Source organism: Sus scrofa, chromosome 8 (genome assembly GCF_054392235.1).
Source record: "Sus scrofa isolate SSC_HxYL_T2T_F1_AM1 chromosome 8, Sscrofa_HxYL_maternal_Yorkshire_Landrace_v2.0, whole genome shotgun sequence".
Lineage (NCBI taxonomy): Eukaryota > Metazoa > Chordata > Mammalia > Artiodactyla > Suidae > Sus > Sus scrofa.
The window spans coordinates 84,149,115-84,166,385 of record NC_139390.1 but is presented as its reverse complement, the minus strand read 5'-3'; the positions used below and the strand labels follow the sequence as shown (position 1 = coordinate 84,166,385).

The window sequence follows — 17,271 nt, the reverse complement described above, 5'->3', positions numbered from 1 at the left end:
GTATAACTATCCAGTTAATGTTTGTCTGTCTATCTTACCAAAGTGTAACGAGGTCCATAAGTCAAGAATTGTTTTTGCCAACCAGTATATTCCAGTCTCAATATATATTTGTCAAACGAATGAATGAAGAATAAACACACAATCTCTTTGTCTCTCCAACTAAGAAACCTGAGTGTTTTGTTTACTGAGGTAGCCTAGGACCTAGCACAATGTCTTACACAAAGTAGGTTTTCTTATATTGATTAAATAAAAGAAGGAAGGAAAGACTGTTTCAGCCCCATTCTCTTTCTTACCTCTCTGGCTATAAGGTACAAAAGAACAAAGAAGACACAAAGCAGGTACAGTGAAAAGTTTCTCAGAGATAGTAATTTAAGCTAAGCCAGCTCTGGAATGATAGAGAGGGCAAAGCAAAATGGCAGCTGGGAGAAGAGAACGAGAGAGAAAGGAGAGACAAGAAAGGAAAACGGAGAAGAAATGACAGACCAAAATCAAGAATCGGAAAAGAACGAGTAAGAAGAGAAAAACACATAAATGTATGAGCCAAGACGACCTGGGAAGAGGACATAAAGAAGGTCAAGAAAGCCAGTGCTTCCTATCATTCCTCCAGATCTTTAGGAAGCAACTGCTCCACAGCACAGGAATCTAACAGGTTTTTTTAAATCATGAACCATGAGCTGCAACTTAAAACTTATGGAGAGACCCGGCCTTCCAAGTGGAAAGAAAGGGCCCTAAAGGAGACAGCATGACATCACTGTCCTGAACACTACAGGTTAGACGTACTGGGATAAGCACCTGACTTACAAGCCACCCAGGGGAAGTGGGGCAGTTGGCCTAGCAGCCCACCTAACAGATGCACTCAATACTACACAGTACAGTAGACCCCTTCTCCTGGGAGAGCTGCACACGGGCCCTATAGTATCTCAGTCTACAATCAACAGTATTAAGTGCCCACCACATTCCAGGCGCCATTCTAGGTACTGAGGGTAGTGCAGCAGATACAATGTGCCAAACCTGCCTTCAACAAGTTTACATTCCAGTGGGGGAAAGAGACAGTAATCCACTGCAAATACAGTCCTCCCCAGTATCTACTGCAGATGCACTCCTTTGTTCCAGAACCTTCACAAATACCAAAATCTGCAGATGCTCAAGTTCCTTACAGAAAATGGCACAGTGAGACAACCCTCCATACTTGTGTGGATTCAACCAACACCACAGATGCAAAAACCTCAGTTACAGAGAGCTAACTGTGAATGTTTATTATAATGTCAAGTACAAGAAAGTCTGATAAAGGAAAACAGCACAGAAGCAGCAGATAAGGTTTCAGGGTGGGGATTCCACTTTAGACAGGATGGTCAGGAAGCTTCTCTAAGGAGGTGACATTTACAGAGGCCTGTGTAAAGGAAGAAAGCAAAACAAATACCTGGGAAAGAACATTCCAGGGAGACAGAACAGCAGGCACAAAGGTTCTGAGGTGGGAGGATGCCAGGTGTGTGAGCTAGAACAGAGGTCACTACTGGAGCACTGCTGGAGAGGGCAGGGCAGGAACTGGGAGCAGAGGGAGCAGCGCCCTGGCAGGCGTCAGTAAGGACTCTGAACTGTGTGCTCAGTGGGATGAGAAGGCCCTGAGGGCTGAGAGCAGGGGAATGATCACAGAACAGAGGAAGAGAAAATCCCACACTGTGGCTTGTGGGAATATGCAGAGGCCGTGAGGGAGCTAGGTTAGTAGAGGGGGTAGCTGGATGGTAGCGGAATTAGACAGGAAGCAGAATGAGAATACCAATGAGCTATCAGTGATGTAGGTTCAGTTCTGTGAGGCTGTGAGCTGTTCCTTGTCTTCCCATCCTCCACTATACTACCCTTATACTAAGACCCCATTAACCAAGGTGAAGAAAGGTGCAAGCCCAAGTTTTTGGTTTTCTGTTTTTTTGTGGGGTTTTTTTTTGGGGGGGGGAGGAGCTGCACTTGCAGCATATGGACATTCCCAGGCTAGGGATCGAATTGGAGTTGCAGTGCCAGTCAAGAGCACAGCCATAGCAACTCAGGATCTGAGCCAAGTCTGCAACCTACCCCACAGCTCATGGCAACACTGGATCCTTGACCCGCTGAGCGAGGCCAGGGATCGAACCTGCATCTTCATGGATACTAGTCGGGTTCCTTTCCTCTGTACAAGGAGAACTCCCAAGCCTAGGTTTTTTACCATCTACTTTAAAATGCATTACTAAGAGCCTACCTTCCTTCCCATTTGACTTTTCCCTTCTTACCCAGAGCAATATTCTTCTCATTCCTTCATCCCATTTCCACTTCAAAGCCTTATTTAATCTATAAGGCTGTCCTCTATACATGGAATACCCTTCTCTTGTACACCTCAACTCACTTATTTCTGTCTGTTGATTAGAATAGGAGGCAGTAAATATCTAAAAAATACATTGAAAGAACCTTGGAAAATGGTTTTAAAACCTAATAGGAAATGGGGAGAGAACATGGTATGAGAATTATATCTCAATAAAGTTGTTTTTTTAAAAAATGAACAGGAAAAGTTTTTTTCCCCTGCCTAAACAAAAAATAACTAGTCTGTGGTGTATTTAGGGCTTTCTAAAGGTCTTCTAAATAATTCTGGTGTTGTATTTCAAGAAAAGGCTCCAACTAACTATATATATTTTCTCTTTCAATTGCTACAACACAAAATATAAAGCTTAACCTCATATATGAGTATAGCCTGGTAACACATTACTGGAGGACAAAACAATCAATAAACATTTGTATCCATAAAACTAAAATGTCACGCTTACTGGTAACAAATTTAGCCCATGACACCATCACTGACCAAATGAGAAGGAAATTAATAGGAACATCTTTACACTCTATTTTGGAGGGGGGCTCAATAGCATTTCTGCCTTAAAAATCTGTTTAAATTTGCAGAATACTTTATTCCTTGCAATATCTGATTTAATATGCTGCAATTTTCATTTTCTTGTCTTGAGGAATTTTAACTAAGGTGGATTTGCTAAGGTCACATTTAACAAATAAAGCTGTACACTAAGGCTGCTGAAAATCCAAATGGAAATTGTTTTCCCTAAAAGTGAGGAAACATAGTTATTTCCAGATCTTCTATTCATATAACAAATAGACTATTTCGAATTATCGTCCATCTTTTCTTTATTTCACTAAATTGTAGAGCCACCCCCAAAATGTGGGGCTGTTATAGAAAAAAGATTCAGAATAATAAAATGCGGAAGTTATATTTTTGTATTATTTCAACACTGGGTATTTTATCTTTTCAAATGCTCAGCTTCGTTCTGAAGCTATAATATTCTCTACACCAAAGCTGACTATGTACAGTTTATTTACATACTAGAATTGAGGTGCCTGAGAATTTTGTTAAACATGTTCCTTCTTATAGAAAGGAGAAGGGAAGGAGTCATTTAAAATAACCAGACATTAGATTAATTTTATTCCCTACGATCAATAATTGAAAGGAAATGTTCACTGTCATAAGAATGAGAAAAGATTGAAATCTTTAGTGGGAAATTCTAATTGCTTTCCAGGATAATTATCCTCAACTGACCCAAATTCCCCACAGTATCTTCCACCATGTAAGCTCTCACTTCCCATCTCCGAGTGGTTGGAATAAAGTGAATGAGGTCTAGTCCTGTGGCTCTTTGTGCCACTCTTATGACACTTAGCCCACACTGCTTTGTACCATAATTAACTATGAACACCCAGGAGTAAAAAGAATTGGATGGGGGCCTAAGGCTCCAAAATGCTAAGGGATGCTAAGGGCATCCTGATTTTAGGGAAAATTAGTAGAAGAGGACAGATTCTAGACACAGTTGGGTAGTAGAACTGAGATACCATTTTGACTGGATTGGGATGGATCGTATGTAGGTGGTAGGAGTGAGGGTGGTAACTGGTAGAGGAAGATGGGGAAAATGAGGATCTGAAAATGTTACTGGCCTGAGAATAGCCATACTATTAAATGGAATGAGGCAGGCTGGAGGAGAACAGATTTGCTGCACTATCAAATCCACTGAGAGGCTGAAAAATGGTCCCCAAGGATGTCCCTGTCTAATCCCCAGAATCTTTGAATATATTACCTGGTAAGAGCAACTCTTCACATATGATTATATTAAGTATTTTGAGATGTGGAGATTATCCTAGATTGTCTGGGTGGGTGCAATATAATCACAAATCTTTTTAAAAAGGCATGCAGGAAAGTCAGAGTCTGAGATGTTTAAGAGACTATGCAGAAGGATGAAGCAGAAAGAAGAGAGGTAAAAAGATGCTATGTTGCTGGCTTTGAGGATGGAGCAAGGGGCCACAAGCCAAGGAATGCAGCTGGCCTAGCCAAGTTTAAAAAAGACAAAATACATGATCCTCCTCTAGGCCTAGAGACAAAATGCAGCCTTAACATTACCTTTATTTTAGCCCAGTGAAACTGATTGACTTTTGACCTCCAGAACTGTCAGACAATAAATTCTTACTGTTTGAAGCCTCTGAATTTGTAGCAATTTGCTAGAGCTGCAAGAGGAAACTAATACAATATATGTTAGATGTGAGATGCCTATTATCTATACAAGTAGAGATGCTGAGTAGGCAAGCTGGAGCTCAGAGATGACAGGACTAGAGAAATAAAATCAGAAGAATCTGAATTACGGACCCTCTTTCTAACATTATTCAAACCCTGAATCCCCAAAAAGCACTCATGCACTAACACACATTTTCTCATGAAATTTCAAGATGTTCAAGAGTCCCTATATTCATGGAATCTCTACAATAGTGTAAGTTATCACAAAGCAGCCTGTTCTAACCCTAATAAAATGACTTCTCCCTCCCTAAGGATGAGGAAACCAAGTAACTCTTCATTTAAAAAAAAAAAAGTCTTTTAAAAAAATTATTTTTCCCAATTCTGTTTATTAAAAAAGCCAAACTGTTACAGAAATATCTAACATAGAAAGTTCAAATCCCCATGTACCTGCTGTGTTCATCACTATCACCTTTTTCCTCTTGCTTAAAGTTGTGGTCAGTAGACCGCTGACTCACTCCTTTTTAAATGTTTACACAAATGTACAGTTTTTTTCAACCCTGCTTTTTAAAAATTAAGCTTGCTTTTTAAAAACAGCTTATGTAAACAGAAAGCTGTGATTGTAACCTCAAAACTTCAGAATTGAGACTTCTTTACTTTTTTTGTCTCTTTAGGGCCACACCAGTGGCATATGGAAGTTCCCAGGCTAGGGGTCAAATCAGAGCGATAGTTGCCAGCCTAGACACAACCACAGCCACAGCAACATGGGATTCTACACCACATGTGCAACCTACACCGCAACTTGCAGCAACACCGGATTCTTAACCCACTGATCAAGGCCAGGGATCGAACTGCATCCTCATGGACACCAGTCAGTTTCTTAACCTGCTGAGCCATGCCCAGAATTGAGACTTCTGATTCCTTTTATTAAAAATTCCATGTAACTAAGCTAGATAAAAAGAAAAAAATAACAGTTGGTCGATCAAAGAAATTTTTGTGTCAATGAATTTTAAATAATGAAAACATTTTGGCCTGAAAAATTAAAATCACTAGAGTATCTTCAAAGGCAAGTATTTGGACTTCTCCTATCCCCTATGAGTTCAGTGAGGCTATTTTTATTTCTGACATAGAGAGCTAACACGAAGGATCTAGAGGAGAGAGTATTTTTAAAATGCATTTATTTCATATTCTTTTTGTCCAGAAGCTGCTGAGTTGGTATCATAAGGAAAAATAAGTGAGTTAAGTTCACTGAATAAGGCCAATAAATGACTAGTTCTAAATGGGCACATTTTAAATTTCTAAAAACAGATTACAGAGAAAGTAAGACAAAAACCAATGTCAACCAGCCTTTCTTTGGAGCCTATCCGGCTTAGCCAAGCCCTTCCAAGAAGGAGCATCCACTGGGCATCTGGTCCTGCTGTTGGACCACACTCAATATTGCATACAGTCTGTTCTGCACAATACTTTTTATCAACAATTTGAGTCTCTACAAAAGAAAAAAATTTAACAAGCACTATGTGAGTTCATAAAATATGCTCTAGAAAAATTTTTCTAGAAGAAAGATTATATTTTTCCAGCCATGAATGTAAGCTAAGATTAAAGGACAGACCTAGGAATTCCCAGAAAAAATAAATAAATAAAGGAATGAAAGGTGCAAGGCCATGCCAAGAAATTTAAGCTTTACAGGGAAGATAAAGACACTGACAGATTTTATTGCAGGGGAATAACATATAAAGAATTTGCATTTTGGAAAAATCACTTTGGTGGTTGCATAAAGAATGGATTACAGAGAAGCAAGTCAGGAAGTAGAGAGGCTAGTTAGTTACAAGGCTGCTGCCAATGGTGAGAGATGCCTGGACCAGGATGGTAGCAATGAGGATGGAGGGGAGGGGACTGAGTCAAAGGCTTTATATGGGATGTATTCAGTAGACTCTGGTAACTGACTAGCTAGATATAAGTAATCATGGTGAGCGAAGAAAGGAAGAACTTTGCACAGGTTTCTAGTTTGAAGGACTGAAGTCATGTCATTTGGTGAGATGTGGAACTTTGGAGAAGATAGCTTAGGGGTGAGAATTATAAGTTAAAGAAATCCAAACAGATACTACCTTCTCATCATGAACATTTATTAAATAAGTAAGTTGAGAGAATTAGAATATATTCCAAAAACTCAATGGGCCAATTTGTAGTTACTTATTAGCTATAGAGAGTTCATGAACAACATAAAGCACAAAGAATCCTAAAACCCAGCTTTTGCCAGTAGTGTCAGTCTGCTCACGTCTGCTTGCACTGGCGAACCTTGAAGGCAACTGTGGTGGATGATGTTGTACCCAGTGTTCCACAGCTCTCCTGTAGGATTGTCCATCCACTTGAGGACCAGAGGACCTGCAGGGCCGCCTACAGAAAGGTGAGACTTCTGGGCACCACTAACATCAAATTAGCCAATGAAATGAGAGTAGAAGTAATATAAGGCACTTTTTTTGAGCAGACGTATTAAAAGCGGGCACATGGTTTGTCCACTGCTCCTTTAATCAGTTATCTCAGAATGAAGAAAACAGTGAGGCTGAGCCAAGCTCACCAGTTGACTATAACTGTTATAAGATACTGAGCTTTAGAGGTTTACAACCACAGCATTAACAGCAAAATATGCCAGATTTATGGATATAGGTGTCTAACAAATAACAATGTATGATTTGTGTTTCCCTTCTTCCAGCTAAATTTTTCTGGTGATCTGCTAAGAAGCAATTTGACGGGGGAAAAAGAAATAGTTGACCCAAGTATCCTAAAATTAAAAGAATTTTTAACCTGAAAGAAAAGGTGATAGTCCGGAGTCAGCAAACTTTTTCTGTAAAGGGATAAACAATAAATATTTTAGGCTCACAGGCCCCGTGGACTCTGTGCAACTACTCAACTCTGCAGATGTGGCACAAAAGCAGGCACAGACAATATGCAAATGGATAAGCATGGCTGTGTTTCAATAAAACTTTATTTACAAAACAGGCAGTGAGCCACATTTGGTCCACAAAGCTATTGTTTCCAGATCCCTAATCTAAATCCTTCATATGGTCAGTGAAGAAGCTGAGACCCAGAGAGATTAAATAAAGGACACACAGCTGGCTAGTGGCAAGTTCAGCTTTACAATAAAGGTCTCCTGGACCTAGATCCGGTTCTGTTGGGCCACAAGATGGAGATGAAATACCCAGGAAAAAATAAGACAGAAAACGCTAAAGGTAGGTTTGGATTATGCTGAGCAGCTTTCAATAGTGTGGTTATAAATGAGGATTTCAGGTGATTATAGCTTTCATAAAAACAAGCGAAAGTGTTAAAATAGGTGAATGGGAGTTCCTGTCGCGGTGCAGTGGTTAACAAATCCGACTAGGAACCATGAGGTTGCGGGTTCGGTCCCTGCCCTTGCTCAGTGGGTTAACGATCCGGCGTTGCCGTGAGCTGTGGTGTAGGTTGCAGACACGGCTCGGATCCCGCCTTGCTATGGCTCTGGCGTAGGCTGGCAGCTGCAGCTCTGATTAGACCCCTAGCCTGGGAACCTCCATATGCCGCAGGAGCGGCCCAAGAAATGGCAAAAAGACAAAAAAAAGAAAAATGATCTTCAGAAGAAACACAATTATATACTTCCTTCCTACTATCATTTTCGTCAACATATATCAGTCATTTCTTTTATTGAAAGGACAGCATTTGCTATGATCACTGTAATTACTCATCTTAAGATGGATAGGTTTTTAAAAACACCACAGGATTTCCCTTGTGGCACAGTGGATTATGGACCCAGTGCTGTCATTGCTGTGGCTCGGGTTGCTGCTGTGGTATGAGTTTGATCCCTGGTCCAGGAACTTCCAGATGCTGTGGACGCAGCCAAAAAATAAATACATAAACAACAAATTTAGCCACCAATACACCAGACCAGTGGGCAATTATTTCATATGGTTTTGTTTTGGTTTTTCTCTTTTTTTGGTTGCACCCATGACAAATAGAAGTTCCCAGGCCAGACAGTGAATCCAAGCCACAGCTGCAACTTATGCCACAGCCACGGCAACAACCAGATGAGTGAGGCTCCTCAAATACCTTGATAATTCTACTGCAGGATGTGCGAACACTTCAAAAATAAGTAATAGTATTCACACCTTCTCTTTTGGTATTTAACAGGGAGAACTTGGGTCAATGTGCTCATAAAAAGACCAACAATCTTAATCAGTTTTTTTTTAATCCATACTTGAGTGATATCAGTGACAATGGCAGAGCATAGAACTCCAAAAGTCTGTCCTCCATAAAAGCAATTAATAACTGCAAGAAGCTGGCAGGATCAACTTTTTTTGAACTCTGAAAACTAACCAAAACCTTGTAGCACCCACTTGATACACTTAAGGACAGTGAAACTCTTAGGGAAAACTAACTGGGTTTTGGTTAGAGTAGCAAGCTTTGTGGCATTTTAATTTACCCTGGTCCCATCCCCTATTCTCCAGCTCAGTGGTAGCCTTGAAAATAACAGCCTCTCTTCTGGGTACCAGTACCCATACCAGAGGGAGCAGAAAAGACCTCATTCATGAAGAACTGAATAATTTGTTTTGAATTGTCTGGTAGCACCCTGGAAGATCAGCACAAAAAACTTGCTTTTATCTTGCCTAACTCAAAACTTTCCAAGCGCTAAAAAGTGTCTAGCTGGAGAAAGTTTATTGAAATTATTTACAGGCAAATAAATACATTAGTTGATGCTGCATGAGGCAATGGATAACAGTTAAGGCAAACAACAGACTAACCAAAGAAGCTGAGAGAAAAGACTGGGAGAATGAGATGCTTTGGGGAATGAGGGCTTTGAAAAGCTCCCACATATTCCTGGAAAACTAGAAGTCCATGGGCATTCCCAGGGTGGGTGCACGCTCAGAAAAGATCTGAGAAGGCCCTAAGCTCTCATCTCTGGCTGACCTACAGGCTCTGCACAAGCAGGAAGTGAAGGCTAAGGGAAATTGTACACTGCTTGGCTGAGTGTTGAAGTTGTGCTGTGATACTCACACACAGCATCCCTGCAAAGACTGGGAGGTGGGTTTTGTTTGTTTGTTTGTCTGTCTGTTTCTTGGTTCTAGGCATTTAAGGAAAACTCTGTCCAATCACTAACTGACCACTAAGCTAATGAAACTGAGATTGCAGTGCCACACATCACAAAAATGATAAACTTAAAATTAGTTCAGAAAAATCACAAGACAAGCTAGAACAATCATAAAAAGCAACAGGAACAAACTCTTGGGAGGGAGAGGAATCTGACTCCAGAGTTGCTACAATGAATTTTCAAAATCCAGTTTTCAACAAAAAAATTAGGAAGCATGAAAAGAAACAAGAAAGTATGGCTCATGCACAGAAGAAAAAAAAACAAAAAAGGCAATCAATATAAACAGAACCTGTGGACGCCCAGATATTGGGCTTTCTAGAAAAGACTTCAAATCAGATATTTTCAATACATTCAAAGAGCTAAAGACACTGCTAACAGAATGAAAAAATAAACTGCAGACTAGGAGAAATATTTTCATATCTCACAAGAAAAAAACAATGTAAAACAAATTTTAAAAACTCTTTAAAATTCCATAATATGAAAACAAACTTAATTTTATTTATTTATTTACTTTGTCTTTTGTCTTTTTAGGGCCACACCCTTGGCACATGGAGGTTCCCAGGATAGGGGTCTAATTGGAGCTATAGCTGCTGGCTTCTGCCATAGCCACAGCAATGCCAGATCTGAGCTGCATCTGTGACCTACACCACAGCTCAAGGCTTCGAAGCATCCTTAAGCCACTGAGTGAGGCCAGGGATCGAACCTGAAATCTCATGGTTCCTGGTTGGATTCATTTATGGTGTGCCATGACGGGAACTTCCAAACAACTTAATTTTAAAATGTGCAAAGATCTGTAACATTCTTCACCAAAGATGACATAATGGATGGCAATTAACCACATGAAAAGATGCTCAAGATCATTATCCATTAAGGAAATGCACATTAAAGAGAATGAGATATCAGTATATCATCAGAATAGCTAAAGCAAAAACAAAAGCAAACAAGAAAAACCTAGCAATACCTAGTGTTGGTGAGGATGTAGAGCAACTGGAACTCTCAACCACTGCTGATGATAATGCAAAATGGTACAGCATCACCCTCAAAAAGAGTTTGGCAGTTTCTTATAAAGTTATACATATATATATGACCCAGCAAATCAATATCCAGGTACTTAAACTAGAGGAATAAAAACTTATTTTTATGCAAAAATCCTTATATGAATGTTTATAGCAGCTGATTCATAAATGCCAAAAACTGAAAACAACCTAAATATCCTTCATCATGTAAATGGATAAGCAAACTGTGGTGCATTTCCATTCATACAACAGAATACTATTCAGTAGTAAAACAGGACAAACTACTAACACACCTGACAACACGAATGAATATCCACAAATGCGTGCTGGGGGAAATGATTCCTTTTATATCATATTCTGGAAAAGACGAAACCACAGAGACTGAAAACAGATTAGGGATTAAAGGATGGAGGGAAGGTCTGGCTGCAAGAGGCAGCACAAGAATTTTAAGGTGATAGGGAGGTCCCTGCGTGGCTCAGCTGAAACGAATCTGACTGGCATCCATGAGGACACAGGTTAGATCCCCGGCCTCACTCAGTGGGTTAAGGATCCGGAGTTGCTGTGAGCTGTGGTGTAGGTTGGAAATTCGACTCAGATCCCCTGTTGCTGTGGCTGTGGCTGTGGCCGGCAGACCCCTAGCCTGGAAACCTCAAAATGCCCCTGGTGCAGCCCTAAAAAGACAAAAAAAAAAAAAAAAAAAAAGAATTTTAACATGATGAAACTGTTCTGTATTCTGATTACAGAGGTGGTGACCAGAATCTATGCATATACTACAGCTCACAGAGAAAGTAGCCTGAGAAAGTCAACTTTACTGTATCTAACGTCAAAAATTAAAGGAGAAAAAAAGACAGCAGGGATTCACACCCCAGCTCTATGTCTCTTTGCCCCATTTTCCTCATCTTAAAAAACAGAACCTGACTCTCTCACCTGTTAGATGTTTACATGAGTTCATGGCATATATTAAGCACTAAATTGGTGACTGATCAATAGAATGTTTTGTACTTAAAACAAAAACAACAACAAAAACAACCTACAAGAGTGAGAAGTCTAGATTAGTTTTCAGTGAAAAAAGCCAAAGAATTAAAGAATATTGGGATTAAAACCTCTAATTCATTACCTTCATTAAACACTGGAAACCTATGAGGTAGTCAGCACCGAATTCCGTTCAAGGCTGACAAAATCCTTGCGCTCAAGGAGCTACCGAGAGCCGTGCTCCACGTGCTCCCGAGGACTCTCTACGCCGCTCAACTCGCCCTGAGAAGGCGCCCCGACTGCAGCTTCACACTGGGAGCCGGGTGTCACGGCCCCTCTCTTGGGGAGGTGTCAACGGTGTCACGGCCCCTCTCCTGAGGACGGTCGGGGTCAGCCGCAAGCTCCTCCTCCCACCGGGCGGCCCTGGATGTGGCGCTCGCCCCGCTGCCCATCCGCTCCGACCAGGTCAGTCCTTCCTCAGAAATGTCCTTAACAACCACCCGCCTCCCATTCCACACGGACACGGGGTTTGAAGCTTTTGAAGCCGCAACCACTGCTGCAAGTAACGGCGACTCCCATCTGCCCAGGGTCTCCCTCTTCACCTGAAAAGTTGTTTCCTATGCCTCGAGCCCAACATCCAATCCACAGTTGAACTTTCCAGACGGAGGCGACAGGGACCCAAGATGGCGGCGTAGTGGGCTCGGTGGGGGAGGGGCCGCTCGCCTCCGGAGGAGCCACCGCAGCTGCACCGCCGCCAAGCGGGGTTGCGGGGGTCTGGGGGCGGGGGTAGGGGCGGCCTCCAGGGGAATGACCTCCGCGTCTTGCTGGTAGGGGTAGGGGTTTAAGACCCTGCAGGGCTGCACCTCAAGGGATGCCGTTAAGAAGGACCCCCGAGTGCTGCAGGGCTGGACCTCCACGTGCTGCCCCCTCAGCCCAAAGCCGGGCGCAAGAGCTACTGATGGCAGCACGTGGCAAAGATCTAATGTGCATCATTGCTAAAAGTCAACAAGAAAAGTCCTTGCGCTCAGAGCGCATTGTTTCCCTGAGCCACGCTCAGGGCAGAAATTCCCTCTCCAGCATTGTGTACACAAGGACTTGAGTTGGAATAAAATGTTATCAAATGAACGATAAGACAACATCAAATCCTTTTTTAAAAAATGCCATTGTGTTTGACAGACATGCGTTGAACATATGTGCCAGGCATCGTTCTGAGTCACCCTGGGGCTGTAACAATTAACAAAACAAATCTTCCCTCATGGAAATCATCAGCCATGGAATCTGCCAATTTTACCTTCTCTCCTTCTAAGCAACCTCAGAACACCCCCCAGGCTCCCAAATCCCACCTGACAGAAGCAGCTGCAGGCATGTCTCAATTCTCTCATGTACATAGGTAGCCAGGTGGGTACCACAAGACCCTGCCATTCTCCTCCAGGAGAAGGGACCAGGTGTGGGTCTGAAAAGGTAACTATTAGCTCCGAGGTCAACCAGCATGAGAACCCCGCCCAAAAGGCCCAGTCTGTGTAGGACTGTGGCTGGCCAACCTACTCAGAGCCTCCTTCTTGAGGAAGCTTGACTGTAAGAAAAATGAGAGAGCCAATTATTCAGTAGGTTCAGAAGCCATGGGAAGAGAGAGAGGTAGTAAACTGATTCACAAAAATGGTGGTGTCAGGGACATAAGAAAAAAACCATCCCAACTTACAAAGGAATGTTCTCTGGACTAGCTATTCACTGTCAGTTTCCTAGAACTACTCTCATTTCCTAAAGCCTTTCAATGCTACTTGCTGTGCCTTCCAATTTACTGGCATAGCCTTCTAATAAGCCTCCCAACAGCTGAGGTTGGCACAACAGGCCACTATTTCTTGTGATCTGAAAGAATGTAACTATCGTATACATTGCTTTCCAGTTACTTCAATGCTAGCTCCTTACATTTTCTTAGGCTATGGATAACGAAGGGACTGAATGAAATCCATGTATAAAATGCATGGTGGAGTCCATTGATTTATTCTGTTTGACTAAAAGGCATCACAACATAAATTATTTATGAGGTAAAAACATTACAGTTTAAATTACAAGAAAGCACACTGAAACCACTCGACATCACATTTTTTAACAGGATACTAATCCAGTGATTTCACCTCACATAGAACTTCAAAAAATTCAGCTCCCCAGCCATTATTCCAAAAATAATTAATTAAGAAATCTGAGGGTAGAGTGAACATACATTTTTTTAAAAAAACTCCCCACTTAATTCTGATGCCCAGCCAGCACTGAGAACCCTGGCACTGAGGTGGAGATAACTGAAGGCCTTGTTCCTCAAAGTGTGGTCCAGGGACCAGTAGCAGCAGCATCATCTGGAGTTAGTTAGAAATGCAGAACCTCAGGCTCCACCCCAAACCTAGTGAATCAAGATCTGCGTTTTCCCAAGATCTCCAGGTGATCTGTAGGCATATTAAAGTTTGAGAAGCACTGTTTGAAGTTCCCATTGCTACAGAAACCACACCATGTTTTAAAGTTGAATACCTCAAGAAAAAAGAAGAAATAGGAATGGAACAACATAAAAGAGAAAATGTTTGTGATATTAGGCATTTCACATTATGAAGCATCTAATTAAGGGTAATGTTCAAATACAAGTCTGCACATTTTAAAACTCGCAATACCACTCCTCATTCCAAATGAATTCCACTCACAAACCACACCCTCCACTGTGAAGAGTTACACCTCACCTGAGTAACACAAATCTACCTTATAAACTCCAAATAGCTTGTTATCTCCACCAGCTAGTGTGTATGGAGAGGGAGTCCTTGTGAGGAAATAAAGAAACAAGGGGTGTGATGACAAGATAGGATCCTTTACATGAGTGGCCCCATGCTGAGTGAGGGGCCATCTAGTTTTCTGTGAACCCCTCTGTACCAGTTTCAAAGGACTATTTGGAAATGTTGCTCTTTATTGCCAGGAGAATGAATTCTCCACATGTGCAAACTTTTTTTTTTTTTTTTTTTTTTTTGGCTTTATAGGACTGAACCTGCAGCATACGGAGGTTCCCTGGCTAGGGGTCTAATCGAAGCTGTAGCTGCTGGCCTACACCACAGCCACAACAACTCGGGATCTGAGCCTCCTCTTCGACCTACACCACAGCTCGTGGCAATGTCTGATTCTTAACCCACTGAGCGAGGCCAGGGATCAAACCCACAACCTTGTGGTTACTAGTCAGATTCATTTTCGCTGTGCCACAACAAAAACTCCTGTGCAAACATTTTTTTCTGTGCACCTTTTTCTTGGCCAGCTCTCTTAGCTATCTTCCAGTATAGCGATTCCTTGATTAATGCATCTTTAGAAAACAATGCTCTGGGAGTTCTGGTTGTGGCTCAGCAGGTTAAGAACCCGACTAGCATCCAAGAGGATGTGGGTTCAACCCCTGGCTTCGCTCAGTGGGTTAAGGATCCGGCATTGCTGTGAGCTGCAGTGCAGGTCACAGACGCGGCTCAGGTCTGGCATTCCAGTTGCTGTGGCTGTGGTGTAGGCTGGCAGCTGTAGCTCCAATTTGACCCCTAGCCTGGGAACTTCCATATGCCATGAGTACGGCCCTAAAAAGCAAAAAAAAAAAAAAAAAAAAAAAGAAAGAAAGAAAAGAAACGAAGAAGAAAACAAAGCTCTGGTTTGAGATGAAGGCAGCCACATGGAAAGCAAACTCTGAATCCTAGGCAGCAGCCCTGGCACGTGTTAGAGACTCATCAGTAATGCCACTGGTATTCTGCATGCATGCATCAGACAAGGAACAAAATCACCTCCCTTCACAGTGTTTATTTATTTGTTCCCTGAGAACAACAGAAAACAGTTTTCAGATTCTATAGGTTTCAATCCCTTATATTTGTCCAAAGATGACCATGACTCTCTTCAAAACTATACATCACACATGAGGACCTGAAGTTGCTAAGCATGTTTCTCATTCAAAAAATGCAAAAAGTCAGGGGTGGGGGGTGGCTCTAAGTTACTTGTCCAAGGTCCACATTATAATAAAGTATGAAATAGCAACAGGAACCTAAGTATCCTGAGGTAACCTCATGTTAACAAAATGCATTACAGCCTGGTGGTAAGGAGAGAGAAACAAGATCAAGTTAGAGTTTTTATTGGTTAAGAATTGCATTCAGGGGAGTTCCTGTAGTGGTGCAGGAAATAATCCAACTAGTAACCATAAGGTTGCGGATCCCTGGCCTTGCTCAGTGAGTTAAGGATCCAGTGCTACCGTGAGCTGTGGTGTAGGTCGCAGACATAGCTCAGATCCTGCATTGCTGTGGCTGTGGTGTAGGCCGGCAGCTACAGCTCCGATTAGACCCTAGCCTGAGAACCTCCATATGCCACAAGTGCAGCCCTAAAAAAGCAAAAAAAAAAAAAAAAAAAAGAAGAATTGCGTTCAGCTGCTAATTCTAAAGACCTAAGGTAACAGGGGCTTAAATAAGACAGGGTTTATATTTTTCTCAAATAAAGGAAGAGGCAGGAAATCAGAAGCTCATTTGATGACTCTGTTATCATTGAGATTCCACTGATTTTCCTACTCCATCACTCTCAGGGCATGGCTTCCATCCTCAAGGTACCCACATGATCCAGGATGGACGCCATGAGCTACACACCCTTGTACCTGGTAGGAAGGGGAAGGAAGGTGATAAGGCAAAAGGATACAGTGGGCAGTTGAGTCCCCTTTAAAAGAATTTTCCTAGAAACCCCACTCCATGATTTTTACTTGAAACTCATTAGCAGGCTGGGTGAAAACAGTTTCATAGGTGGGGACCTTGAACATTCGGCAATATAGGCTTCCACTGACTGAGGAAGATGGAAAAGAATACTGGCTAGGCAACAAGGAGTCCACCACAGCATCCTATTCTGTGACTCCTAGCTGTATGACCTCGAGTAGACTATTTACCCCTTCTAGGCCTCAGGTGTCTCATCTGTAAAAATAAAAGAAATCATCACACCTATCTCATAGGATCGGTATGAGGATTAAATGAGAAAAATACATGTGAAACAATTAGAATACCACCTGGGACCCAGCACACAATAAATATTAACTCCTTCTTACTGTTTGATTATTCTAGTCCAGTGTTTTCCAAATTCCTCCCATACTCTAAATTCCTCTCCATTTCCAAACTTGGAAAGGAATTCAGATTTCATATTAATCCTTTGTACCTGCTGATATTCTAGCATGCATGAGTTTTAGTCATAGGTCACCTCAAGCAGGATGTGCCTTTCATGCCTTTCTAATTGTGAAAGCGTGTGCCAGACATCAGCACACGGCAGATTTTTCTGGACAGATCTAGGCTGGAGGGATTGAGGTTACATCCCCCCAAAAGGCAGGATCAAAACACAATTTCCCTGAAGATGTTTGGAGATTCTGAAGAAACTCAGATGAGAGTGAAAAAGAAAGATGTCTCCTGTACAGAATTCCAAAAAGTGTATGTAGAGAAGGGGTAGTAACCTTGGAGTAGAGAAATCTGACTAAAACGCCCTCGGCGAAGTGATCAAGGTCAGCATCAACAATGATAAATGGCAGTTCCCGTTGTGGCGCAGCAGAAATGAACCTGACCAGGAACCATGAGGTTGTGGGTTCAATCCCTGGCCTCACTCAGTGGCAACGGATCCAGTGTTGCCAT

At 41.9% G+C, this 17,271-nt stretch overlaps 2 protein-coding genes across 17 annotated transcripts in view; both read right to left on the bottom strand.

Moving 5' to 3' along the window:
* GATB (glutamyl-tRNA amidotransferase subunit B) overlaps nucleotides 1–17,271 on the bottom strand; it is a 685,553-nt gene that overhangs the window by 191,495 nt on the left and 476,787 nt on the right. The gene's annotated exons all lie outside the window — the stretch shown is intronic.
* The window catches only part of SH3D19 (SH3 domain containing 19), a 186,994-nt gene that overhangs the window by 161,962 nt on the left and 7,761 nt on the right, over nucleotides 1–17,271 (bottom strand). For 5 of the 16 annotated variants that reach the window (XM_084972684.1, XM_084972661.1, XM_084972663.1 and 2 more), the window contains exon 1: nucleotides 11,772–12,328. The exons of 7 other annotated variants lie outside the window; for them this stretch is intronic. Coding sequence is in view for 2 of the 9 variants with exons in the window: in XM_084972661.1 (XP_084828787.1) it covers nucleotides 11,772–11,777 (6 nt within the window). In the remaining 7 variants the exon portion in view is untranslated. Of the gene's footprint in view, nucleotides 1–11,771; nucleotides 12,329–17,271 lie in introns of those variants that run through there. 4 more of the 16 variants (XM_084972685.1, XM_084972669.1, XM_084972673.1 and 1 more) reach the window with 1 other exon arrangement.